The following is a 26413-nucleotide window of genomic DNA, read 5'->3' as shown; positions in this document are numbered from 1 at the left end:
AAGTTTGAAAGAAAAACTTTAATTCATTACCCGGAAATACGTTTGCTCAAGTATTCTTCACTGTTTCATGAGCCAGCTCGAGAGAATATACATTTAGTAATACTACTGATGTTTCTACATGCATAAATCTATATTTGAGAATATCTTACTGATCAGTAGTGGCAAACAAATGTTTGGAGGTTGTAATTTAAAATAACCACCAATATTGATAAGTATTTATGGACACGAATTTGATTAACCAAAAGTAAAAGAACTCAAAGCAGAAGGTATTCTATAATTATACATTACAATAGCACAGTATATATCAAATACAAAAGCTTTGACCAGTTCAGTGTTAATTTGCCTTTGTATCATACGATTCTGTTTTATCTATAATAATTCATCAAATTTATAAGTGTGTTGTGTTCTTAAAGGCTTTGTAGAGCAACAAGTAAAGGGATGTTTGATTTAATGTCTTGAGTAGAACTAAAAGTAACTTTTGATACAGATATATTGTAAAGTAAAACTATATCGTAGCATGAAATGAAAAAAGGATTCTCAACGGTGCGATAAAGTGTTTGATAAATGTATATAGCTACATTCCATCATGGCCAATGGTCGCCGTCTGCTTTTTACTTGTACCGGAGGACTTTTCTGTGTAGTGTTAGAATATGTCACCCCGTGGTGTTGTGTTGAAGTTAGGCCTGAATGGATATAAATGTAAAGGTGCTCTTAATACACAGCAAGTTAGGCTCCATGGCAGCACCTAAAACACAAAAGAAATCATTATTTTTTCTATCTTATTGTCATTATGAAAGTCTGTTTTTATTGCTACGAGCCTTTCCTTTGAGAATTCAGAAAACTGCTTTTAGTGTTTATGATCAACCTATAGATTAATGTTCAATCAGACTTAGTTGTTACTTAAGTTGTAACTTTCGTTTTTATTTTCTTTAGTACTGGAAATACTGTAACTTTTAGTGTTTATTCTTTGACGGTCTTATGTGGAATGGGCAAAATGTTAGGCTAGATACCAAACACACAGATCAATAAACCAAAAGTGATGTGAATACCTACACCAGGATTATAATATTATATTCTTACAAGCAATATAATGCCATAAAACCTGTAAATTTGTCATCAAAAAGCACACACTCAAACTTACACCTTTAATAAAAATGTTACAGTTCTTCGAGCAGGTGAGACTTAACTCCGCCGAGTTTCAGGGTCTGATACAATACAGGGCCGCCGTGTTGCTGTGGTGTATCAGGGGAGGTTTGAAGTTGACGATACCGGGAATCAGAGCCTGACGGCACCTCTGAGTGCACCCCACGCCGCTGTGAAACCAAACCACCGCCATGCACACTCATGACTGACTCTCAGTCTGAGTCTGACACATACACTTGCAGCTTTTACATCACAGTGACATGAAGTTACATGACCTTTCATCGGCTTTCATGGAACACAGTCGATGCAAATGTAATAGTGTATAGAAAACTGTCTGTTCACCTCAAAAACACCTGAAAACTAAGTGAACATAAGATCTAGTTTAAACAAAAATCAGTCACACAGCAAGTCACTCAACTCAATATGCTGACACATTATATGTTAGGTCCATCTGTAAAGATAACTTCTGTTGTAGTTATGTTAATAACATTCACAAACATATTGACCTGTACATGGTGCACCCTGTTTCTCGCTCAATGACAGCATTTAGCGTCTTTATGTTCTGAACTTCTTTCCTCCCCTCTAACAATGACTGATGACTATATCTGTTAATTTAACACCTCTGTCACTCCTGTTTGTCCTCACCAAGGCTGGAGGAACCCGCAGGTAGTAACACAAATTAACTGCTGTTAGTCCTTTTATTTCCTTGTTTTGCTCGTGTCCTTACAAAAATAACATGATTTTACTCAAAATTCCTTACAATATCAATCAATCATGGGTAAATAAGGCAAACGCCACTAAAAAAAAAAAGAAGAAAATTAGGAGTTCTATTTCAAACTGTGCCAACAATAAAACTATGCTATCAAAATGTGCTTTTTAAGTAGAAAATCAAGCACACCTATACACTTCTAGTTGTAAAGTAAATATGAAGCTACAGTCAGCCGCCAGTACCAGGAGTACAGGACTGAAAACTGCCTATGTTCAGCCAGCAAAGCTCACTAACATTAAATATGTTTCAATGTATTGACTAAGCAGACATGTCTTAAAGTTAAGAATAAGGTACATTCTAACAACATCTGCTTCCCCCGAATAAAAAGCTGGAAGTCAATAAACAATGACAAAATTTACTTTTTCAAAACGTGCTACAGTTAAGTGGGCATCAAGCCTCAAAGAGAGGTATATTTACCGGCACAACTGGGTGTTTAACAAGCTGACAAGTAAAGAGGTTCATTTACCTTTACTTTCATGCACTAGATTCATAACTATTGTTGTGTGAATGACAATGGAATAGGCAATACATTTTTCATAAAAATATTGTTAAAAAATAGATCAATTATTGCCTTCTGTAGCTTTGTTTAATGAATTTCAGCTTAATCAGTTTTTAACTGTTGTTCAGCGAATAGAGAATATGATGCTACGTCACATCCCGTTGCAAGCTTGGAGGAGAATGCCATGCCAAGGACAGCGCTCACATTAGCTCTACCTACTGCCATTGTCACCTGGTTTGTTTTTGTTTTTTTAGTTAGAAACTGAAAAATCGAACAGAGATGGGAAGAGATGGAAAAATAAAAAGGGGGAGAGAAGATAAACGTTACAGATCATAGACTTGTTAATAAAGAGGTTCAAAAGATAACTCTGGTCCAAAAGACATAGAGAAGTACGTGTAAACTCGATATGTGTCTTATAAGAAGCTTAGAATTAGATTTAGATTATTTATCTGGTTGTCTGGCCGTCCGCCAGATCGATACCAGCTCCGCCTACACCCAAATCACAACTAAGTTTTTGGACGCTCTCCTTTTTTGTTTTTTTGATTGTTTTTTTTTATGTCTGTGGTTTTAGTGTAATACTCTACTGCCAAAACTTGAAAATACACTAAAGGCCACACATTTCTGTGATCCGATGGCCTTATACATTCTTGACTTTGTTCGCCAGAAAACGCTTGATGCGTTTGCTGCTTTAAAATGAAGGGAATCAGTTTATTAGAGCCCATTTTGGAACATGATATTTTCACGTACGCTGGCTCTGAGCAGTCAAACACCATTCAATGGGATGGGGAAAATACTGGAAATGAAACCTTTCCACCTGTTCCAAAAAACTTTGCTGTGCAAATGTGATTAATATTAAAGCCGCTTGGAAAATGTTTATATGTAATTTATTTCACTATCTTGGGAAAATAATTTTGTCATGGTTAATTTTTTTATTTCCTTTTTGTTTGGCCAAGGAAAGTTCAGTTTTCACCACAAACAGTTGGATCACCTGAAGAGCACCTAGTGGCTGTAGCACAGTGGAGTTGGTTGAACACTTGTCTATGACCACACACCACTCTCTATGCTCAGTAGCAGACATTCATTAAAGCAGGGTTTCTCAATTCCAGTCCTCGGAACACACTGCCCTGCATGTTTTCGATGTCTCCTCCAGCACACCTGATTCAAATGAATGGCTCCTGATCAGGCCACTGCAGAGCTGGATGACGAGTTGATCATTTGAATCAGGTGTGCTGGAGGAGGGAAACATCGAAAACATGCAGGGCAGTGGGTCCCGAATTGAGAAACACTGCATTAAAGTCACGACAGCAAACAGAATTTCACATGCATGTTTTCACTTAATGTTACAGATCCCACTCAACTATGATGACAGTGATAATGAACAATCAAATTAGGTGTCAACCCATGCACCACTTCTTTTTGAGGTCACCATGATCACCTTGGGATCTCTAGAAACCAAAGCTAATTTTCTCAAGAATGACTATATGTTTTTATCTTGATAAAATGAAAGACCGATTTCTTGAGAAAACAAGCTAGACTGACTTAACATGTGAAACCTAGCTTTGTGATTATGAGATTACAGAAAAATCAACTCGTGATCTCGTGATAAAAGCATTGAAATCAATAACTGCAGGCAAGACCGCTCTCAGCTTCTGAAGACTGTCACAACATGACATTGTGTTTATTTCTGAATGTGTAACATTTTTGGATGCAAATACGGAGGTGGTTTGGGTTAGAAATTTGAATTAGAAATGGTTTACAAACTTTGAAGTCCCACTGTAATTAGATAATCCTAGCTTGGTATTCATCAAGCAGTTGTAAGAGAGCAAGTAATCTTAAAAGGCTTTCAGCAAGAGAACAAAATGAATGTATTTGACCAAATATCTGTTTTTACTTTTTTTCTTCTTCTACAGCTACAGCGACCGGGAGTTTCATTGAGCGAAGACGAAATCACACAATTCCATACAGAAAAACAAAAGTGGTGTACATACTGTGGCTATGTTGACATCAGACATTGTCGATCTACATCTGAAATCCAGGCTGTGAACATTCTACATGCACAAGTGTAGATAATTAGGATGTGTGAGGTTATATATGTGTTTGTGTGTGGCCCTTTAAAAACAAACAGACCAAAAGAGACCATAAGAAACTGAGGGATGAGAGGGGAGAAAAAGCACTCACTCAAACTGAAAGTTTGTGTATAGGTGTGTGTATGTGTGTGAGCTTTAGCACACACTTGGGTGTTTTTCTCTTCTTTCCAGCATCACTATGACACAGCTTGTAACACACACACGCACACACACACACACACACACACACACACACACGCACATGCACGAACACACACAGTCGCGTTATGACGAGGTAGATGAAACACTGAGAGATCTACTGAAAGAACGGCAAGGCCGTTTGTCTTTGGTGAAACTACATCTCTCTCTTGTTCACCATCGCACTCTCCTCCCCTTTTCTCACACACATGCCTACCTAGCAGCAGACCATACACATCTCACTGCCGCTTCTCCCTGTGATGACAACTTAACAGGTAAAACTGCATTTATTTTGGTTCTTTTTGTGAAATGGATAAGGCTGCAGTTTTCCCAGAATGCTTTAGGGTAACTCAAATCAAAGTTAAATTAAAGGTAAATTAAACCGATTATTAGCAAACACCCAACTTAAGATACACCACTCTTCTCTGAATTACTCTGTACTGTCTATCAAGGGAAGCCTTTTTTTTTCACTTCTCATTTCTTGTGGGTTTTTTCTTATTTAGTCTTTAAGATTGAAACTCACACATTTTTTAAAGATGTGAGATTTCATTTGTGGATCTATTCACTCAAAAGGCAGTTTTGCATTCGGACATATGGTTCGTTCAGGAACCATATGTATGTTTTGCACAAATAAAGAGCTGGAAATTTGATATTTTAAAGTAATTCATAACAGTCTAAAAACCTAAGATGATGAGCCCACTATATTAAAAAAACATGGCCTAAATTTGTTTGTGATCTATCACATTAATCTGCTTAATGTGCTTCCAAACGAATTTCTTACAAATCTGACTGGTATCTCCATGTACTGTAAGTATATTTTGGTGAGATGAGTTTCACCGAAGTATCTTCTTTGTTCTATTATGGTGACAAACTGTACAACACTAAGTCCTACAGCTCAACAGTACTTGTATCATTTCAGTGTTGTTACCCACAACAGGTTGGCGTACACACCAAATATGCTCTAAACAAAGAGAGGCTTAAAACCACAAGCTTGACTTTCATTGTCAGTACTGTAAAGCAGTCATGATATGATGAACCACGGCCTTAATCTACCCCTGACCAAAGTACGGTCGAACATTAAGGAATTTTCTTGCATGCATGTGATAGCAACAAGCCCTCATGTCATTCGAGATGTTGGATGCGACTACCCAAGCCGTTAACTGTATAGTGGTGGGAACCTATCAAGTCTGTAGTACCCCTATTTACTGAGGAGTTAGTTCAACTTCATAGCCTTTTTGGATTCTGTCACCTTTGGTGTATTTGTATTGTGTTGAAGAGATGTTTAGTCAGATCCAGCAGATCTAGAAGAGGTGGACAGAACAGTAGATGAAGGCTTTGTGTTGTTACTATTTTTTGACTTCCTTCACTTTTGTGACCTTCTTTGACATCTGGAGACACAATGGGGGCAACAACTGCTTTTTGCGTTTAAAAAAAAAAAAATTTACGTTCGGAAGTAAAACTTCGACGCCTGTGCCAAGCTGGCCTGAATGAAAACCATCTGTGCTAAACATTTTCACCGCTCAGTTTTAAAAAAAAACATAGCACGAGCACCCAGAGTTAAGACATGCTGTCAGAAGTATTAATCTTTACATTACTTCAGCAACATTGATCTTTACATCTGTCTGATCTTTGTCTGTCTGGTCGAGGAGGTGAAATGAGGAAACCAAAGAGAATTGTAGCGAACTACAGTGCAGTAGTTCAAGTTTCATAGAGACCTAGAACAGCTATTGAAACTAATTCATTTAGGCCGCAAAACATCTACAAAATGTATCCAGTTATTCCAAGAGATTAAATGCTTTACAAACTTGCATATGTATTCACTCTTACTTAATTTATTTGAGGGAAAGATGATTTTGTCATGACTTACTTTGAAGCCTTGTGGATGGTGGTGTGTATCAACATCTTGATAATGCAGTCATTACATGTGATTGAAAGCAGACTGTTGAGTCCTGTTGCGTAAAGTAGTTTGCATTGGCCTCTGCTCACTAATACCTATTTAAGTTTGTCATGTCTGTCAAATGTTTGGTTTCATATTCTAAAAAAATCTGCACAACAAATCTTCTCTAAAGTCTTTTCTCTTGCAAAGAACAGCAGGTTTTCTCTGGGTTTTACTTTACTTTCACCTTCACAAGCTTCTCAGGGCCTGCTCCAGAGATGCATCCCCATCACATAATGTGTCATGCGATGGATTCACAGTCGGAACGGCACAGCATTTTCAGTTTGATGACTGGAAAGCCCAATTTTTCTTCAGACAGACCACTGAAACTTTTTCCACTGCAATTCCGACCTGTGTTCTGACAAACCTTACCTAATATGTCGTGTGTCAATTTTTCGATAGTGGTTTTTGTTGTGGAATTCACTTTGCCGTGAAGCTGTGACATCCGGAAGGCAGTTGCACAGTGTCTCCCTTTCCAACCATGGAAACCTGTAGTTCCCGTGGTGGCCTCCTTTAAAGTCTTCCTCACATGATTACATGCTAAAGGCAAATTTGCGTTATGTTGTTTCAGCTGACTTTAAAGGGCTAATCACAGCTTTTTCTCTAGTTTCCTTCTCTTTCTCTTCCGCAGTACTTTTCTGAAACCAAAAATCCAAAATGAAATCTAATCTGAGTCAACATTGTAAAAAAAAATCAAATAAAACCTAAAGTATAATCATCACTCCATATTAGCTCAGCATTTTACGTTCCTATTTGATGCAGTCATGATTGGCAACTTTGTGATACAACTGTAGTCGTGCAAACATCAAAGTCGCTGTCAGTAGAAAAACTTACAAATGCTCCAGTACACTTGAAATGGAATTGTAGAGTGTAAGTGTGCTAGTGTAATTGATCTGAAGTAACTGGAATAAAGAAAGATACTTATCCAATCGGCAGCAGCAGAAATTACGTAGATGTAAAGATAAAGTGCTTTGACTCATCAGTGAATATATCGTTTACTGTTTGACGAGCATTTGTGACCAGTTTTCAGCGACCAAGCTGATGATCACTAACAACCCCTCGGACCGTGTTTGGAGAATGATTCTGTAGCAGTGATAAAACTTTACAAAATAGTCTTATGATGTGTCATCTAAAATGAAAAGAGGATGACCTGTTTTCTGACAACTGTTTTCATAAAAGATAGAACATAAAATGTGTGCCTGAGGTAGGATGTAGGATTTATGGTTAAGAAGATGTGTCCCATTTTTCATCAGATTGGTGAAACCACTGTTTTTATTTTTATTTCTCCTGAATACAAAAATTGAATCTTGAACGTTATTCATTTTCACTACTGGCAGTTGAATGAATTTAGCTGAGGTCGAGATTAAGTATGTTCAGCGAAACATGAGTGAATAAGTGGAGCATTTAATACTTATTACATACAATATAACATTTGTAATTCACTATCCAGTCAGTATCATCTTCTGACTACAAAAATTATGGATTATAAGATGTTTTTATTTTGTTAATTTCATACTTACAATACTGCATGTCAAAGTCCATCGTTAGCTTGATCCGTCTGATAGCGTAGCCCTGTCCACCCTAAGGCCACGGTCCCACCATTTCCATGTTATATGCTATAAACTCATGGCTAGTTTTCATAATGTTTTACAGTTTAATTATGTGGTGCATCAAGCAAATGGGCAGACTTGTAATACTATGATTAAATAATAAGGAGTGTTGTTAAAGCTTTATTTTTGTTGCATTAAATGAGGTAGAGCTGCAGCTGGGAATTATTAGAATAAGTTCAACATCTGACTTGTTGTTATATTTACTCTCGAAATTTATATTGTTAATTAGGTAGAAGTTAAACTTTCACTTTTGCTTTTCTTGGGTTGATGAGGGTTAGCTCATTTTATGTTTGAAAAAATTCTTTAAGTGAGTACATTTCAGTTTTAAGATCATGTGTATTTATTTTTTGAGGCGGAAATGTCGAAGAATTAGCTTGGATGAAAGGCTTAGGGAAAAGGAATAATGGGAAATGTTATTGATTATATGCTCACAGACATGAAGCATTCTCTAAACAATGTGCTGATTTGTTTCACCCTTGCTTGACCCTTATGGCCTCCATTTAAATGGAAGAAATCAAAAATTCGGTCCTTTGAACCTACACGCTCATAAGACTGATTCAAAGTAGTCAGCCTCTGTATTTTCTGGCTTTGTCTTTCACCAGATTCACTCTTGTACTTTGAATAGACATCACAGTAAAGTTGCCAGTTGTCTGTATTTTACTTAAGAACATCTACATGGTTGCTGTTAATGTATTAAATTCTACAGGAACTCTACCTCACAAAAGCTTGTTGAGCTTTCCATCTCTTGAAGAAAGCCTTTACGGATCTGAGCTGCTTTTAACCTTGTCAGAGAGTTTTGGTCGAGCAGTGCTGCAGTGTGTTTAAGAGTGTCGTTTGAACATCTCTTCTGCATAAGCACCTCTGGGTAAATTTGATAATGTTGAAATGCATTATGAAGCATATAAAATTGATGTAGTGCACTTGTGTTGTTGTAACCCATCTTTTATGGACTTTTTGCAAATGCTTGAGTCGGTCCTCCTGTGTGGCGGACAGATATCTAAATTTTACATGAAAAAAGTCTGCAGCAGTCTTCAGGTGTCTAAAGCACAGCTGCGGGGTCTCTGAACATTTTCGGGCCTGTGATCTTGTTTTTTAAGTCATAAGCTCTCGTCAAACCATCTTGTGATCTTTAGGCTGTTTTTATTCTTTTTGTTTGAGAGAGCGCAATTTCCATGAAAGGGAAAATATACATTTATATACATATTCGCATATTTATTCTTCAAATGCTGATCATATTTGACTTTAAATACATTGTATTAGGTTGAATTTTCTTGCCCCTCTTTCTGCAGTTAAATCAAAGCTGTAAACGTCTATTTGCAGGCGTCTTAAACTAATATACTGAAGTTTAATCATAATGATTACATAAACACTGAAATTACGGTGTCATTGTTGAGAACCTTTGCACGAATCCTGATTCTATGTGCATGTACCGCTCCTGTCTTCCTTTTAAACAAAGTCTTAACATTCTATGATTTGAACAGAATCAGGTATACACTTAGTTTCACTGCCTTTTTTTTTTCCAAAATGATATCTCTTAACTAGTTCTTGCATGATTGAGCAGTTATGTAGCAGTTTCGCTGATGAAGTCAGTGTATGTAAAACACCATCTTGCTTTTTAGGCGATATTACCATGTCTCTCCGAACTTCCATTTTGTTGAATGACTTTATCCCACAAACTGGTAGTCATAAAGGCAAACTTAAGTGAAATAACCCATCTCACATCTTTTGATACACGGTGTTTCTTATTACATACTGGTTTAAGACCTCTCATCAAATTCTCTTTCACTGTTCCTGCCAGCCGTTGCCTCTTCTCTCAGTATCGGAAGACAGACGGAGAGACCCGGAGAGAAAAAAATTTGAGAGAAAAAGTCCAGAAGTGTTTGTCTCGTTCCCCCTCCTCTGCTCCCGCAGGTTTTTATGATGAATTTGAGAGAAAACTAGAGAACCGTTTCCCCCGTACACACTCCTCCGCACTCCCCTTCTATCCTCTCACATCCTTTCATTCACACATTCTTCATTTGGCTGTTTTCTCATGGTTTGCCTGCTCATACAAACATGAATGTGTGCAAATGTCGACTCACAGCAGACATTTGTAGGTCATGTCAGGATGTGCAGAACATCTGTAAGAGAATTCTTGGTACTAAGTTTACGATTTTTAAACTTCATACCGTAATGAGGCGCAGAACTAATCCTGCAAAATCACATTTAAAGTACTTTGGCCTTTAGTCATGTCAGAGACATTTTTGCTATGCTCTGCACCTTTAAGGTGCCATCCTATAAAACGTCTGAAAGTGTCCCCTTAAGGAAATTGTACAGGCCGATCAAAACATGCAGTATAAGACTCATGACCAATTTATGTCCCAAAGCCATTAAAACACTGAAGTCTCCACTGAAATAACATACCCTATAGACAATGATATACAACTTTGATCCTGTAAATATATTATCTATTTGTCTGTTTATTGATATTTCTAACCACTATTGTCCAATAACTTATGAACCATGGCAGGATTTTAGCATTTTGACCTATTTTTCGTTTTAGTATTTTATTAAGTGTTGCGTGTGCTTGCTTTTATGTGCTTGTGAGAGAACGAATGAGCATGGGAAACTTCAGTATTTGCTTCATATATTTTGACCCGTGTCTGTGGGAGCGCACAGGATTTTCATAACGTTAAATCTACCTCAAATCTTTTCTGTTGTAAAATATATGGCAAAACTTCAATGCAAAGGATTCAAGGAATTCATAGTTAACAAAATAGGAAGCATAAAATCCACATTGATTAATTGCAGTATGCATTTGTCCAAAATCTGCTTCGTTTTCTGAACTCTGGAGCAGCAGTTTCATGTTGTTTGGTTGAAGCGTTTAAAGAGAAAATTGGGAACGCGTTGTCTTCCCAGTTCTCGGCAGCAGCCCACAGAAATATAAAGATGACTTACATTGACAGAATGAGTTATAAGGATAGAAAAAAGTTAAACAACAGCTGAAGCTCTTTGCGCTGACCTTCGACCCTTCATGGTTAAAACTGTACAAAGTGAAAATAAAATTTCCTTCAAAGAAAAATATGTAATGTAGCAATAAAACATTACACAGTGTATGCTAATACTGAGGTTATTCTGTCAGACACAGACAGCCTGTTCCACATTATCTGAAATGCATGATAATGATGAGGTTTCCAGTCATACAGTCACACTGTACAAGTGACCTCAGCATTAATACGATCACCTACACATACTGATACTCATGCTCAGATAAAGGCTAACCTTTCATTGCACTGTGATATAAACACAGTGGCAAGTGATATGTTTGCTTTAACATGAATTTTCATATTTTTTGCATTTGGCTACCCCTCCAAGGATTGTTAAGAAAGGTTTCAAAATGGATTAGAGATCATCCAAAAAAGCGTATCTTTATCGAACATGTTTTACAAAAGTCATTCAGAGGTTTAAGCTCGCAAGCAGCGACGGCAAACAATTTTCACCAACAAGTTGGGAATTGATTTTTCTTACATGTTCATGCACGTACCTGCAAGTGTGATCTTTATTTAGATTAATGAAATGTGACTGATGGAATTATTTTTTTTTTTTTGCTGCAGACCACATCTTGCAAACTTGATAGATCCATCCAAGGACTGAGCAGCAAATCGGTTGTCACGTTTAGCTTCAACACAACAAGAGCAAAATGATCAGATCAGGTCATTACAGCTCTGAAAATTGATTTAAACAGCAGGTCTGGTTTGATATGTTTTAACATAGATATTCATGACCTCGGCTATCCAATTATTTACAAAAGGCTTTCGTTATTTCTCTTCAGTTTTCACAGGAGCGCACTGATAACGAGCAGTTTGTGTCCGTTGGCAGGCAGCAAACACAGACAAAAAAGACACTTTACTGGCTTTATTCATTTTTTCGAAACAGTTTACATTTGACAATTGGTAATATACATTATGTATATTTTAAACTTGATATAAATACGATATATTTAATATACTTAATTAACACTATACATATAAATATTTGGACAGTATGATTCTACATTATGCATTTCAGAAGGTAACGGACTGTTTTTACTCCACATATTTAATCTGATGAGAAAGTATACAACATTGACCACGAAGAACAGAGCATCTGATGTCATTTTTCGGCATAAGCTGGTTTTTATTACATTATTTTCTTTTGTCAACAGAATAAATAGTTTTTTATGTATAGGAATTCAATAAAGAAATCTGATTTGGAACTTAGTATAGTCCACTTATCATTTGTGATGTGCATTTGTTTATGTATCAGTTTTATGACGTGATAATTAGGATGAAATTGTTACAGGTATATTTTTGTTTGTGCATTCATCAACAGATTCATAATGTTTCCTAATGGGTCGTGGGTATTTCAGAAGGTGACGCTGTATGCAGATAGGAGTTTTATGGATAAGAAACTTGTGCTCGAAACATCAAGACGGCAAATAAATTCAAATTTAGGAGGTCTTTAGAGTGTGGACCCCGCATGACCCAGAGCACATTCAACTTAAGAATTAAGCCAATATTTTACTTTACTTTTGACTTTGATGATAGTTTTCTAGTTTTGTTCATTTTTTACAGCTCAAACTTCCAAGCTTTATGTCTGTTGGGCAGTCAGTGAACTATTTGACACTTACTCACAGCTGACACTTTACAACCAGCTCATATATATGTAAATGCAGGTCAGTGACATCGATAATAAGGTGGCTTTAATGTAGTGTGACAAAAGTAATTTAAGCTCCTCAATAACTCCTTGTCTCATCTGTATAAATGTGTGTCTGTTTGTGTGACAAAAGTTGCTGAGGTCGCTCACGGTTTTTGTGTTTGACGTTGTGTGTGCATGTGTGAGTGGGTGTTTTACGGCACTACTTGATTAATAAAGGTAGAAAACAACATATGCAGGTGCATAGCGTGTGTGTGTCTGTGTGTGTGCTCGTGAGTGGGTGGGCTTGTGGGTGGGGCTGCAGGGTGTTTAGAGGGTTCCCTGAACCTCATCATTTGTTGCCGTCTTCCTTCCTGTTTCATTCTGTCTCACTTCCTGTCAGCTGACTCAGCCGGAGAATCTTGATCTGGTAAACATCTACGCTTCTGCCTCTGCACGCACACACACACAGACGAAACCTTAGAACATGTGATGAATGTAGCCGGACAAAGATGTATGCATGTACATCCACACCAGTTGAAGCACACCATGTGAACAGGAAAGACAACTTTGTCACATGTTATATGCTGAAATAACCTAATAAACTGAGGTCAACAACAGTTGTAAGTTAAAATACATCTTTGGAATACATACAAAACTAATGAAAAGTTTACTAAAAATGTATTTCAAAGCCAGCGTAGAAGGTTCTAGAGACTTAAAGATTTTAGGGTATTTTGGTTTTAGGTAGCAGAAAATGTATGTTAATAAAAAAGAAACCATGAGAGGAAAACTGAAAAAAGGAGGCTTTTATAAGAGGATCTAGGTTCCTTTAAAAGAAAAGAGATTTAAAGCAAGAAGTAGACCAGACACAATAGGAGGAAAGCAGAGATTACAGAAAAAAAAAGAAGAAAGAGGACAACAAAGTTGGGGCGTTTGGTGAGAAGGCGAGATGCAGTGTGAAATAAGGACGGGCAAAGAGACGGAAAGAGATACAGAGAGATGGAGGAGGGGGGCAGAGAGATAAAGATAGCTGAAAGGAGGGAGATCCGTCAGCGTTTGTTTCCTCAGGATGTGGTTACCACGACGACGCAAAGGCAGAGAGGCAACATCACTACCCGCTGGTCCTCTTTGACACCTGCAAGTGTGTGCGTGTGTGTGAGGCTTCAGTGAGTAAATGAGTGTCTGTGTGTGTTTTCATATGTGCGAAAAAAGTGGTGTGTGTGCTTTGGGTGGTTTTGTGAGTCCATTTTGCTTTAGGTACTGTGTGACAGACAGTGTGTGTGAAAGACACACACACGCACACACACAAATGTACAAATAGGAAGGACCATGTGAGAGGTTGAAAAGCACTCGAGCTGAAGGAGCTGAAGAGTCAGAGAGAATGCTGAAGACAATCAGAAGAACAGAAAGAGCCAGAAAACACACAAACAAGAAGAAGAACATATGTGAGAAGGAGACTTAGCGCCAATGACTGGTAAAAAGAAAACCTCAAAACGTATACAGTATATTTGTCTCTTCATCTCATCCTACTTCACTCTTTCTCTTTCTGACTCACTCGGTGTCCTATTTAGAGCAGAATGTGGTTTCAAGAGAGCTAGAAGAATAACCAGTGCACTTAAAGATTGAGTAAATACGTGTACTTGAATTGAATTTCTAAAGCTGAAGCATTTTCATGAAGGAAATAGTGTCAAAAACTGAAAAGACAACAAAAACTAAACCGATTTTGTTCAACAGAAAGACGTGTTTGCTAGCAAAATGACCTTTGCTTTGATCTTTTTGTGCTTGTCCTACACCATTATTTAAAGTGTTCGTTCAGTATTATTAATCTGCAGTGGACACGAATCACATCTGATTGTCTGCTGTGTGTTTTTCAAACAGCATAAAATGTACTGCGTTAGCATTAAAACTCATCAGGACTATCAACCCCCAAAATAGCCAATCTGAGCTTGATTTAAAAGGCGCAAAATCTTTCAAACCAGCATCTTACAGCTGTGCAGCGTTTGGTAGTTTGATTTGTGCATAAGAATGATACATTACGGGTTCTTTCTATGTAATTCATTGTGTGTTTACTAATGCATGCAGTGTTGTGGCAAAGATTATATTGTTGGATCGTCTGAACACGGTGTTGAAGGATTTGAAAATAATTTACAAATAAATCTCAGACAAAGGGTAGCCAACAAGATTGTCCAGCAACTTTTCACTTTTCCTTTTTCTTATCTGTTGTGATTGGCTGGGGTCAAGTGGAGAAAATACATTGTTAGGATTAAATACCAATAGAAACATGATTGGGGTTAGGATTAGGAAAAAAAACTTGGTTATCTTAACGTAGTTATCATGTTGCCTAAATGCTTCCTTATGAAAATAACAGACATACAATCTCAGAAATTCTGTGCTTATAATGTGATTCTGCCACATGTTAAACATGTTAAAAACATGTTAAATATGAGACATATTCATGTGACTCTGGAATAAGATATAACTTTTAGCCTCCTGAATGGTATCCAAGGGTGCACCACAGGGGCCTGTGCTCAGACTGCTATTTATCAATAGTCTCAATTACTTTACAGGGATTCACATCTGCATTCACAGATTAGTAATGAGTAGCACCTTATTTGACTTGGAAACTTTCTCTGACTGCTAATGAACAAAAAATAAATGCATTCATAAATATTAAATCATCACCACTAAATGTTTAATTGACACCCCTATGTGACTGAATCAATATCTCGTGAAGAATATCTTCATGATTCTGTCTTATTCTACACCTCACATACAGCAAGTGGAGGTGAAATCAAAGTTCAAACAATTTTGTATCTTTAAAGCTTGATTCCGCTGCCGCTTTTGTGTTTGTGCCAGATTATGACGACCTTGCACACACAAATGCGTCTCTAACATGCATTGGAAACTGTGTTCAACCACTAGACCACTGATCATTATCACTAACTAAAAATCTGCTGCCCGTCATGCTTGTTCTATAATTCAGTTGGGTGACTAACGTGTGCTGCCTTTGCTCACAGGACTTCTTTTCGGTATATATGCCCAGAGCCTGTATAAGCTGCTACCTGTGTTTGGAATCATCTACGAAGCTACTGAAGCTTATTGACAATCTCATTTAAAGCAGTTTTACAAGACGTGGAGGAAGACACATTAAGATATAAATGTTTTAATAACTTAATATGACTTTGTAATGCTTTCTTAATTTTCATGTTAATTTTATGTTGCGACATTTATGTACTGTATAGTCATCAAAAAGGCATTTCCGTACAATGTTTAAGTTGACAAATCGTCAGACCATGTAAGTAAAAAGGATTTTGGCACTCGAACAATTTTGGACATTTGGACTTGACATTTAATTCGGAAAAAACATTGTGTTGCAGAGTCATACTCAGCTAAGATCACAAGCTTTTGTTCCTTCTAATTCACTTTAAATTTGTGTGACCTGACTATAATATTAATGTATGTATTATCACACGCAATAAAACTTTATCGCAAACTTCATCATAAATGACATCACTGCAGTATAAGGCAGTGATCACCAATTTTGATGGCTGAAGCGATGCTCTTAAATTTACTCTTTAAAATGTTCTCTTCTGTTTCTGTCTCCTGCAGACACTCTAGCAAATCAAAGCACACATGGAGGATCGCTCGTCCACAAAATCCTTCTCCAATCTCCAGCACCATCGCCATGGCCCATACTTTCCTCACACTTTGCCCAATTTTCAAAACTCTGATGTGGTATACCAGCCCTCTGAGACTGCCCAGGAATCCCTGGAGCAGTATGGAAGTAGAGGGGAAGAATCCACAGTCTCATTCCTGACATCAAACACCTCTTCTGGGTCAAGGAGGGGGAGCAGTGGGGGTGACAGAGTCTTCCTGAGCACCAGTGCGAGCAGTTTGGATGGAGATGCTAGCTTAGGAGGCCATCTTGATGGAGACAACAGGTTGGGCAGTCATTTTGATGACTCTTGGTATGGCAAAAAAGAAGTTTGGGAGGATGGGGGGAGCTGCAAGAGCCCTGCAGATGATTTTCATGGCAAAGGTGATTGCTATGGTAACACAAATGATGTTTTTTATGCAATGAACTGTGTCACTGAGGAAGGAGACAGATCGAAAATAAGAGGAAATTATAACAATTACACCCATGTTACCTGTGAGGCTAAAAGCGAAACGGTTTATAACAGAGAGGCTAACATGAGTCACTTCACTAGACAAACCGTGTCCTTTCACAAAGGTAATGCAGGAAGCTATAATGACAAGAGTGTTGATTGTTGTCGAGTGAATTCAAGAGTAAGTGATGGTTTTTTAGGAGGAGAGGAAGATTATGGGTCTAGCTGTGGCTCAGGTGAGGATCAGCATCAGCTGGCAGAAGCTGAAGGATCATGGCACAGTGTCTCCCCCACAAATCAAGCAGATGGGAGGTGGAGAGGAGCAGCAGACACCCACACTTTGGTCTCAGGTTTTCCACCTCAGAGATCACCCATGGGCATCAGCAGCAGGACGTACACTCAGAAACTGGACTCCTTCTCTGAGGCTTTCTTGTCCCAGCGAAAGAGAAGATTTCCCAGCATTCCCAGTGGGGATTCCTCTGCACAAATCTGGGAATTTGGGGTTGGGAGAGGAGAACCCCCCGGACTTGCCAAGTCAAGGCAAAGCTGCGTTTTTGACTCAGACTCTCACCTGCCTCCCTCCTCCTCTTCCTCTTCTTCCCCGGCTTACCTCTCTCTTACATCTTTCCCCTCCCCTCCCACTTCTTCTCACCTCATGCCTTCAGTTCTTAGCCCTCCTCCCACACCTTTACCTCCTCCTTCTCACTCACCATCTAAAATGGACTCTCCCAGTGCACAGGGGGGTGCTGGACATTCTTCTCAGGGCGGAGATGCAATTGTTGGACTTCAGTTTTTCCCATCCCCTATTCAGTCTTTGCCTTCTGTCCACTCCTCTGGGATGATATGGAAGTTTCCTATATTGTCACACTGTTTCCCACAGCTGTCAGGCGACGCCGGCAGCACTGAATGCAACCTAAGGTCCTCCCGTGGTGATGATTATGGCAATCTCACAGGTACCGTACTCTCTGGGTTTTTTCTGTGAATGAAAGTATGATAGAAGAATAATCCTGAGAGTTGACACATTCTAAAGGAAAACAAGGTGTTTAAAGAAACTATTTTACTCTTTTAAAACAACCACAGGTTTATACCCACATGTAAATTTACGGGACATGTGGGTTTTTGTTGGTGTGTTCATGAAGTTTCCCGCTTCCCCTATGCAAATGACAGTTTCACATTTTCACTAGTAAAACCATTTGAGCAAAATCTGCCCAAAGTTAAAGTAAAATCTTTTGTACAGTTTTATATCATTTGATAGCTGAAATGTTCATGTCACAACCAGCATGTCTAAATTTAATTTACGTGTAGTTTTAGTTCATACATCAGTTTTACGTAAAACCGAATGTGTCTCCGATTAACAGCATGATGTTGTCGGTTCTTGGTATAACGCCCACCTGCCTGTGCAAATATGATTGTTTTATTTTGATTAGGGATTCAGACAAAATGGTAAAATATGTTTTTATTCATAATTCTTATTTTGTCCTTCTCTATCTTTTTCAATTATTTCTTCTTTACTGGTGACCATTCTCCAGCCCCGTATGAGATTCCACAGTCTCCTGAATCATCATCCCTTCACTCGTCTCGGGCAGTCTGTCCTTCCAGTAGTCCATCCTTCAATTCCTCTTTTCATCTTCCCCTTCGTCCATCTCATATCTCTGGCAAGCATCATGTGGCTGCAGAAAAGATAGCTCCCTACAAATTTACCCAGAAAGTAAAGAATGAACCAGCCAGTGTGATCCAGTCTCGCCTACAGGTATAGTGTGGCACTTTTACCACTGCTGTTAACAATTAAGGAAAGGTCTTCCTTTTCTTATTAAAAAATATTAAGTTCAGGCCTAATGTCTTGTTCTAGAATTACAGAGACGTAAAATTGGTGTTATGACAATTAAATTCCTGAAGATTACATAGTGCTCTGTAGCTCCTTTTTATGAACCATGAACCTTTATCTCTGAAAAGTCACTTTTTCGCTTCTGTGTTTGCACATTGCTGTCACTCTTCAGTTAAAGGAGACTGGTTAGCAAAGCAGCAGACAGCGCTCGCTACAGCTGGTGAAGCTATGCAGACACAGTGGGCGGATGCCTAAATGGCTTTTTGTCAAGAAATTACGTTTGCTCCAACTGTATGACGGCTTCTAAAACCACATATCTGGGTTTTTATTTTTAGACACGTTTAACAGACAAAGAGAGCAAATAAGACAGACTTGGAGTTAGTGAAAAGCAACGCTTCAGTTTTGAATAAGGTAGGATGTTGCTCCTGCCTCGGAGCATGCATCAGGGACTTATCTCCGTTCATGTGGTATAAAAAGGATTTATTTTGATCCCATCGCTTCTCGTTTAAAGGGCTGTGCAGATGGCTTTAAGATTTGTTTCCTGTCACTTGCTAAATACTTCAGCTTTTGTATTTTTAGTTGCTCAACATTTGTTTTTCTCCCATTTGATTTTGACTCTTTAAAAAAAGGAAAAAAAAGGAAAATAAAACACTCTCCTTTTTGTCCTTGCAGCAACAAGTCACTCCAGTGTATACTGGAACGCCGTTTCCCAGTGTTCTTCACTCCAAAAGGCCTCAGAGTAGAGGTAGCTACACTCCTCAGCCCCTCCTTAATCCACTCCGCCGGGGGACAGGGCTCTATTCCTCCCTCTCAATGCCCCATCACAGGGAGGATGAAACAACATGGAGACAAGAGGCTGAGGAGTGTGATGAGTTACCGTAAGTAAAAGGCTGAACTCCAGAAGAAGCACGGTGTCACTACAGTTACTGTCTTGTTGGTGTTGACTAATGAATAACACTAATGTACTGGTTTCTTTCCTGCAGATATGTCAACGTGGGCGCTGACTTTCAGGCAGATCTCCCTCCTTGCTTTCTGGATCGTGAATGGTCAGGCCTGTGGTTCCCAGATGAAGAGTCCCCTCGGGAAGAGTTGCTCTGGAAACCATGGGATGAGCTGCAGAAGAGTGCTCATGCACAATACCAAGGTAAACACCTCGCAAGATTTCAAAATACAACAAAAAAACTTTTTCTATGGGCAGCTCAGAGTCACTGAGAATAGAAGTGTGGTTTAATTCCCACACCTTCAACATTCTAAGTAACCAATAAGGGCAATTAGGCTGAACCCACACTGAAATCTGTAAGGTTCTGTGTGTTTGTATTTGCAGTAGAGAAGCTACTTTCCATGTGTAGTTCCAGCTGTTTACCAGGAGGAGGCAGTAACACTGAGCTGGCTCTGCATTGTCTGCACCATTGTCAGGGGAACACAATGGTTAGAAGTGATTCCATTATCTATGTTTCATTCAGTCATTCCATCTGTTTCATTATTCCTAACTGCATTCTAACCCATGCACTCACACCATTGCTTGTTTAATCTGTTATTTTCTTCCTATCCTCCATCTCTCCCCTGAGTACAGGCCACATTGGAGATGCTGTTGTTCTCTCAGCCCTTGCCAACAGGGGACTACCATTATTCAGGTGACCTCATTATAGCTGATTAGTCTTCTGCTGACGTTTAATTTGATTCTCTAGCTTAGGTTTGGTATTTAAACAATATGAGCCCATCACTTATACCTGATTTACATGTTATAACAGGGGAACTGGTTTATGAATTGAAGTTTGAAACCAAAATAACTCTGGACTCATACGTGAGCTATTTATCTGTACCTATAGCACTGCTGCTTTTTCAATCTGTCAGTCTTTAATCATAGAGCACATTTTCAAGCAGAAGGCAATTCAGAGTGCTTTACAAAGCAAAAAAAGAACACAAGCAATCGGGGGACTTACATGGGGAGAATTTTTTTTACAATTTTCTTGAGTACATATACAACAGTCTGCACTTGTAGGCATGTGAAGAATGCAAGTCTGTAAAAATGAAACCATTCCCATAGTATGTACAATAGAAGTCATTGTACAAACCTGAATTTCCTTCCAATTACACACAATCCTCTCTCTCTTTTAAATCCACCAAGAACCAAGTACAAAGTAGACATTGTTCTGCATTTTTCTGCACTCAGGTGAGTGTTTTCCTGTAGATGGGGATACTGCTGCACATTTTGGGCCCTTGACAACAGTCCAACTATGTTTAGATGTCTCAGATTCCTGGCATGTTCCAGGACACCCTTCCAGCTTTGTTACATTGAATCACTTCAGGTTTCCACTGCCTACAAATACCCCCTGCCTGCCTAATGTTTGTAGAATGAAAGTCCAACACTACTGTACAGGGATATCCTCAGGCGTTTGGGATTTCTATACTCAGTCAGTCCACCTACAAGTAATTTCATACAAACTTTATACAGATGCACAGAAGTATGGCATGGATCCACAGTGACAATCCTCAAACTTACCACTGTCATAAGACCCCCACATTTCTCTGGAGTCCATCAGTTTACGTCCCATCTTGTCATGCATGACAGGATGACCTTGTGGTATTCCTTTCATTGTTTCTAATGCCCCCCCCCCTTTTTTTTCTCTCTAGGTTGTGATTTTTGGACAGACACTGAAAAGAATCTTTTCGGTGTAGCTCTAGAGACTCATGGAAAAGACTTTTCATTCATAGAGAAGACGGTAAAGCATTTTTTTCATGCATTGATTGTTATTTGTGCAGCACTCGCTGATGGTTACCCTGTCAAAGTGATTCTAATCTGTGATTCTGGTTAGTGATTCTAACCAGGCACACAAGTGGCATATTTTATACATTGTTGTGGATTTTGAAATCAATAAGCCCTGCAAAATACCATTTAGTAGCACTACAGGTAGCAGTTTACTGACGTAGAAACATATTTTTGTTGCTGAAAACAACACATAACACAAAGTGAAGGATTCCCAATAGATTCCACAAGTACACCAGTGATTGGTTGTTTATTTGGTGCTCATCATTCAGTCAAAGTGTTGTTTTTCCTGGATCATTACATAAACGCTATTACATAAAAAGGGAAGCAGTTTTTTTCAAGCATCTTTCTATTCAGCATTTCATTTGGATTGCAGAGATGATACAGCACATCACAGTTATAGACTGACAACCTCCTGTAACATGGACACCATGCTGCTGTTCCTAAATACTTGAATTATAGGCAACTGGGCTTCGTTCTTGGTTCTTGAAGATATTTTACCATATTCGAAAGAGTTTTCAGTTCCAACTGACTGGTAGGATGTTTCATCCTTATAAGTTTCTGCTGGGACATTCACAATTCAGGTTCTGCTGAGGTCACTGCCCACCCTACTATGCTGTGGGTCATTTTGGTTGTTGTTAACTATATGAGAACACAGGAAGCCTTTCGGATGAGAGGAACCAGGAAAAGACATTCAGTTGCCTTGTATTTAAGCGTTAAGGGTTGGTCTGGCCTGGTAGACTGAGAATCTACACCAACATATGTTGCTTTGTGTTACAGGTGAGAACTAAGACTGTGACTCAGTGCGTAGAGTTTTACTACCTGAGCAAAAAGCTTGTTGACAAACAGAAAAAACAGAAGGCGGACGAGTGCAGAGATGGACAGTTGGAGCTGCAGAAAAATGTAAGATTTATTTTCACCTCCATCATGTCCCTTCTGATATGAGGACTAAGGTGATCCACAGGGAACCCTGATGTTTGCTTGTGTCTGCTTTTTGATTTTCAGTTTTTCCCAAAGTTGTCCTTTTTTTCCTTTATTTCCTGTTTTTTTGTCCTTTAGTGTCTATTCTACGCTCATGATAATCTGTTGGCTCTTCTGTCTCATGCATTCAGAACCATGGAATTGTAGAAGCAAACTAATAGAATAATATGCTCCCTGAAGGAAAACCAATGGCGTATTTGTGTATGCTTGTGTAACGACTTAAATGTATTACACGATTATCCAGTGTGGAATGTTGCTCAACAAGTCAATCAAACATGTTAGCTCATGAATGGTTGCATTTTTGTAGGTGACGCCCATCTGTCAGCCAGTGGAGAGGCAGTTTTCACTGGAAGAAGTAGTTCCTGTGCCCTCGTTGGCCAGCTTCTTTCCCTGCAAGCTGTGTGGAAAGTGAGTAGGACCAGTTATATTAAAGACAGCTCCCAACCCAAACTCTGTGTTTGGCTTGAGGCGGAACAAACAGATGGTTTAGATTTCACAGCCTTCCTTTCATTTCTGTCTTACTTTTTCATCACTCCAGAATGTTCTACAAAATCAAGTCCCGCAATGCTCACATGAAGATCCATCGCCAGCCTCAGGAGGATTGGTCCGAAAGGCGGCTGCAGCACCAGCTTCTCACGCAGCGTATGGCCCTCAGTCGTCCCTCTAACCTCATGCCCAGTCCGGGCACTAATCTGCTCCCACCCCAGGCTTCAGCTCTGACATTTTCCTCTTCTGGTCTCTCATCAAGCAGCAACGGCAGTGCAGACAGTATCCATAACTCTGTAACCAATAGCAATTCCATCACCCAGGGTAATGCCAGTATCTTAGATCCTACCAATGCTGTGGCTTATAGCAACATCATTCCTCCAACGTCCCACATAATCACCGTCAATAATATTGATGGGGGTGACTCAGGCCAAAGAGAGCTGACAACTGTCTTACCTTTCCACCAGTCATGGGGATCTTTTGGACAACTTCCAGACCTTTCAGCATTCTACTGTATCCCAGAGGGCAAGGAGGAAGTGGGAGCTGAGGCGATGGAGGGAAAAGAGCCAATCACATGGCAGTAGTGTTTGAATCTCCAAAAAGCATTACGCCCACACGTCTGAATCTCCAGGTCAAACTGTGTTTTTAAGTCAAACTTTTTCTTTTAACTTCAGTTTTGTTTTCAAACTTTTTAGAAAATAGATAGTACTTTTTGTTGTGTTTTTGTTGTAAATGTGTTCATAATGTATTTAAATGTTTTTTAATGCATTTGAAATTGGAATAAAATCTGCATTTGTATGATTGTTTTTTTTTGTTTTATGTTTCTGACAGTCTTATTTGGATAAAGGCTAAAGTCATTCTGCTAAGCTAAGTGTTGGGCTGCGGCTTCATTTAATTGACCAAAAAGATATCAATCATTTTATGCTGATTTAACTACAGTTAACTCAACAGGAATATATATATTTCCCAGAGTAAAAATATGTCCTCTAACCCTTAACTAGCCAATTTCCCTTTTCCAAAATCTCTGAGACTTTAAGATTCAATATCAAAACAGGACCTCGTAAAGATAGATGTTTATAATCCACAGTGCCAGAGAAGGATGACACGCACATCTTCTTTGAAGGTTTTTTATATAACACCATAATGGACCAATATTGACCTTAGAAGATCACGGTCTCACTTAGAGGTACCTGAGTGCCCAGAATTGCCCAGTTGATGGTTAACTACAGTGAGTATAAGTGTGCCTGTATGTGTGTGTGTTATTACATACTGAGGATGCCAGGAAAGAGGTATTGTTTTAAAGGGTACTGTACAGTGGGTGAGCTGGAATTTCTATGAAGACAAAAAACAGACAAATATGCAGGTAAGGGTGTACAACCAGTACTTTAGAAAACATTGGACCTCAGATTATTAATAGTTCGCAGAATTCTACCACAAGCTGATTTAGAGATTGTTTTGTCCCCATGTTACAATTCACTTCAAGTTATTGGGTCTATTATTATATCGTCGATCATGTGAGTGTGCTTTGATCCTATATCGTTTTGAGAGTTACTACTATGACAGTGATAACTGTTTGCATGGTTGTGTGTATGGTTTCATTGTTGATACATTATCCAGTGTTCCATTTTTCTTTCTAGATGTCCTTTAAGAACAGATTACCATGTTTACAAGTGTATACATTTGTGATTTAATCAGTCTGTGTGCATGCATGCATATTGGCTCATCGTGTGTGTCACTGATAAAAGCTAACTCTGGTCTTTAAAGGGATTCGTCCCCTGAAACACTCCCTCCCCCCGACAAAAGTCCACAGTTTGTCTGCCCTCTTTTCTGTCTGACGTCAGTTACACTGCGTCTCCCACTTTTGTGAAACTGTGAGCTGTCTTCAGTTCATAAATTTGTCCTCTTTTCTTGATTCTGCGTCCAAAACCTCCTAAACAGACAAAGCATTTTACATCCTTAAATTATGGATTGTGAATCACCATATTTTTTAACTCTTCTCAAGCTCAGTTTTCACAGAGGAGGGAAAGTAAGAAGTGGCAACCAAGAGAGTTCAATGTTGGCCTTATTCAAAGAGAGAAAGAGACATGGGGTATAGATAAAGGGGGAGAGGGAGAGCAGACCAATGGGGAGATGGAAGGGGGCACTGAAGAGAGAATAAACAGAGAGGTTACTGAGCAGCAGCCATTCACCTATTCATAGCAAGCAGCTCTTTGCCAGTTGACTGAGTTTGTGCCCCAAACACAGGCTCCCATGTGCTGCTTACCATGTTTTTCCCAGACCAGGGCGGTAACAATAAATGAAAACAGCTTACTCAGTCCTGTCACTGTTGTGACATGCATCGGAATGTCTTCCCAACAATCTCCAGCACTATTTTGGGCCATATTCCAAGCTTGAAACAAAAGACAACATGATATACAGTTGAGTTAAAATGTACAACATTTATGGACAAGTCAACAATGCCCACAGATAAAGGTAATATTCCTTTTGGCACAAAATTAACATTTGCAGTACTTTTCTTTAAAAAATCTGATCAGTTATATGGAGAAAGCACTTTTACACATCCTCATATCTGGCCATCCAGATTACAGTAAGACCCACTAATTACAAGCTTAATACGCAGTCAAACCTAATTTGACATAAAGACTTGCTCTTGTCTTTACTGTTGGAGTGTGTTTTGAAAATAGATGTTAAAAGCTGTAACAACTTTAGAAAAAGTAATTTTGATGCTTATTAGTATGACTAGCATGGACGTTGGAACTATTTTCTGTGAGGACGTGTCGGAGGAAGCACGCACACTTATTAAGGATTTGATTTGAAGTTATTTTATAATAGCATGCAGTTATAAGAGAACTAGAATCGATGAACACGGCATCTTTATTGTTAAGAAAATTAAACTTTGATAACTAAATCAAACCATTTAAGGAATATAACAGCATTATTTGTACCCTTGAATGTGTCGATTATTCAGTAGCGATACTTAAGTTAACATACCCATGTATAGCAGATAAAATACACCACAAATGAAAAAAAGAAAAGTCTGCGCTCATGACTCAGGGCTTTCATGCATTTCCAAAAGTGGACCTTCTCTCAGTTGACCTACTGATGAAAATTTTAAGCAGGGTCGAGACATCGCTTTCATCCATAAGTCACTGAGAGCGTTCATAATGGCCAAACATTAGTCTCTCCTGCGTCATGATGTTGCGCAGCCCGGTTTTCAGCCTGCGCAAAGCTGATTTGTTTTGCCGTTTGCAACTCGTTTGTACGTGTCGGCCACCGTACGCGACAGATTGCAGAGGCTACTGTGTGTAGTCAGGCTGCATAACACATCTAAAACATAGATCTATGCATTAATTATATGAAATAGATAAATGAAA

The 26413-nt window shown here is 38.8% G+C and overlaps 1 protein-coding gene across 3 annotated transcripts; it reads left to right on the top strand.

The window, feature by feature from the left end:
- Positions 1-4868: 4868 nt before the first annotated feature.
- LOC142369205 (uncharacterized) lies at positions 4869-23776 on the top strand. Of its 3 annotated transcripts, XM_075451471.1 has the most exons (12): positions 4869-4950; positions 16484-16913; positions 17181-17933; positions 18510-18730; positions 19478-19683; positions 19789-19949; positions 20130-20233; positions 20379-20439; positions 21440-21528; positions 22353-22475; positions 22861-22961; positions 23092-23776. In XM_075451471.1, exons 2-12 carry the CDS (start codon positions 16508-16510, stop codon positions 23621-23623), a joined length of 2757 nt encoding a protein of 918 aa, XP_075307586.1. In that variant the 5' UTR covers positions 4869-4950; positions 16484-16507; the 3' UTR covers positions 23624-23776. The 3 variants fall into 3 exon arrangements, with proteins under 3 accessions (XP_075307586.1, XP_075307584.1, XP_075307585.1); XM_075451469.1 differs by having other exon boundaries at positions 16484-17933; XM_075451470.1 differs by lacking the exon at positions 4869-4950 and adding an exon at positions 14106-14348 and having other exon boundaries at positions 16484-17933.
- Positions 23777-26413: the final 2637 nt, after the last annotated feature.

Source organism: Odontesthes bonariensis, chromosome 19 (genome assembly GCF_027942865.1).
Source record: "Odontesthes bonariensis isolate fOdoBon6 chromosome 19, fOdoBon6.hap1, whole genome shotgun sequence".
NCBI lineage: Eukaryota > Metazoa > Chordata > Actinopteri > Atheriniformes > Atherinopsidae > Odontesthes > Odontesthes bonariensis.
The sequence above is the reverse complement of the archived record's forward strand: the minus strand, read 5'-3'. Positions and strand labels throughout refer to the sequence as shown.

Coding starts and splice junctions, on each gene's coding strand:
- LOC142369205 (XM_075451469.1), top strand. CDS start 16,508: ATGGAGGATCGCTCGTCCACAAAATCCTTCTCCAATCTCCAGCACCAT. Junction 20,440..21,439: donor AGGGGACTACCATTATTCAG/GTGACCTCATTA, acceptor TTTTCTCTCTAG/GTTGTGATTTTTGGACAGAC. Junction 22,476..22,860: donor AGTTGGAGCTGCAGAAAAAT/GTAAGATTTATT, acceptor GCATTTTTGTAG/GTGACGCCCATCTGTCAGCC.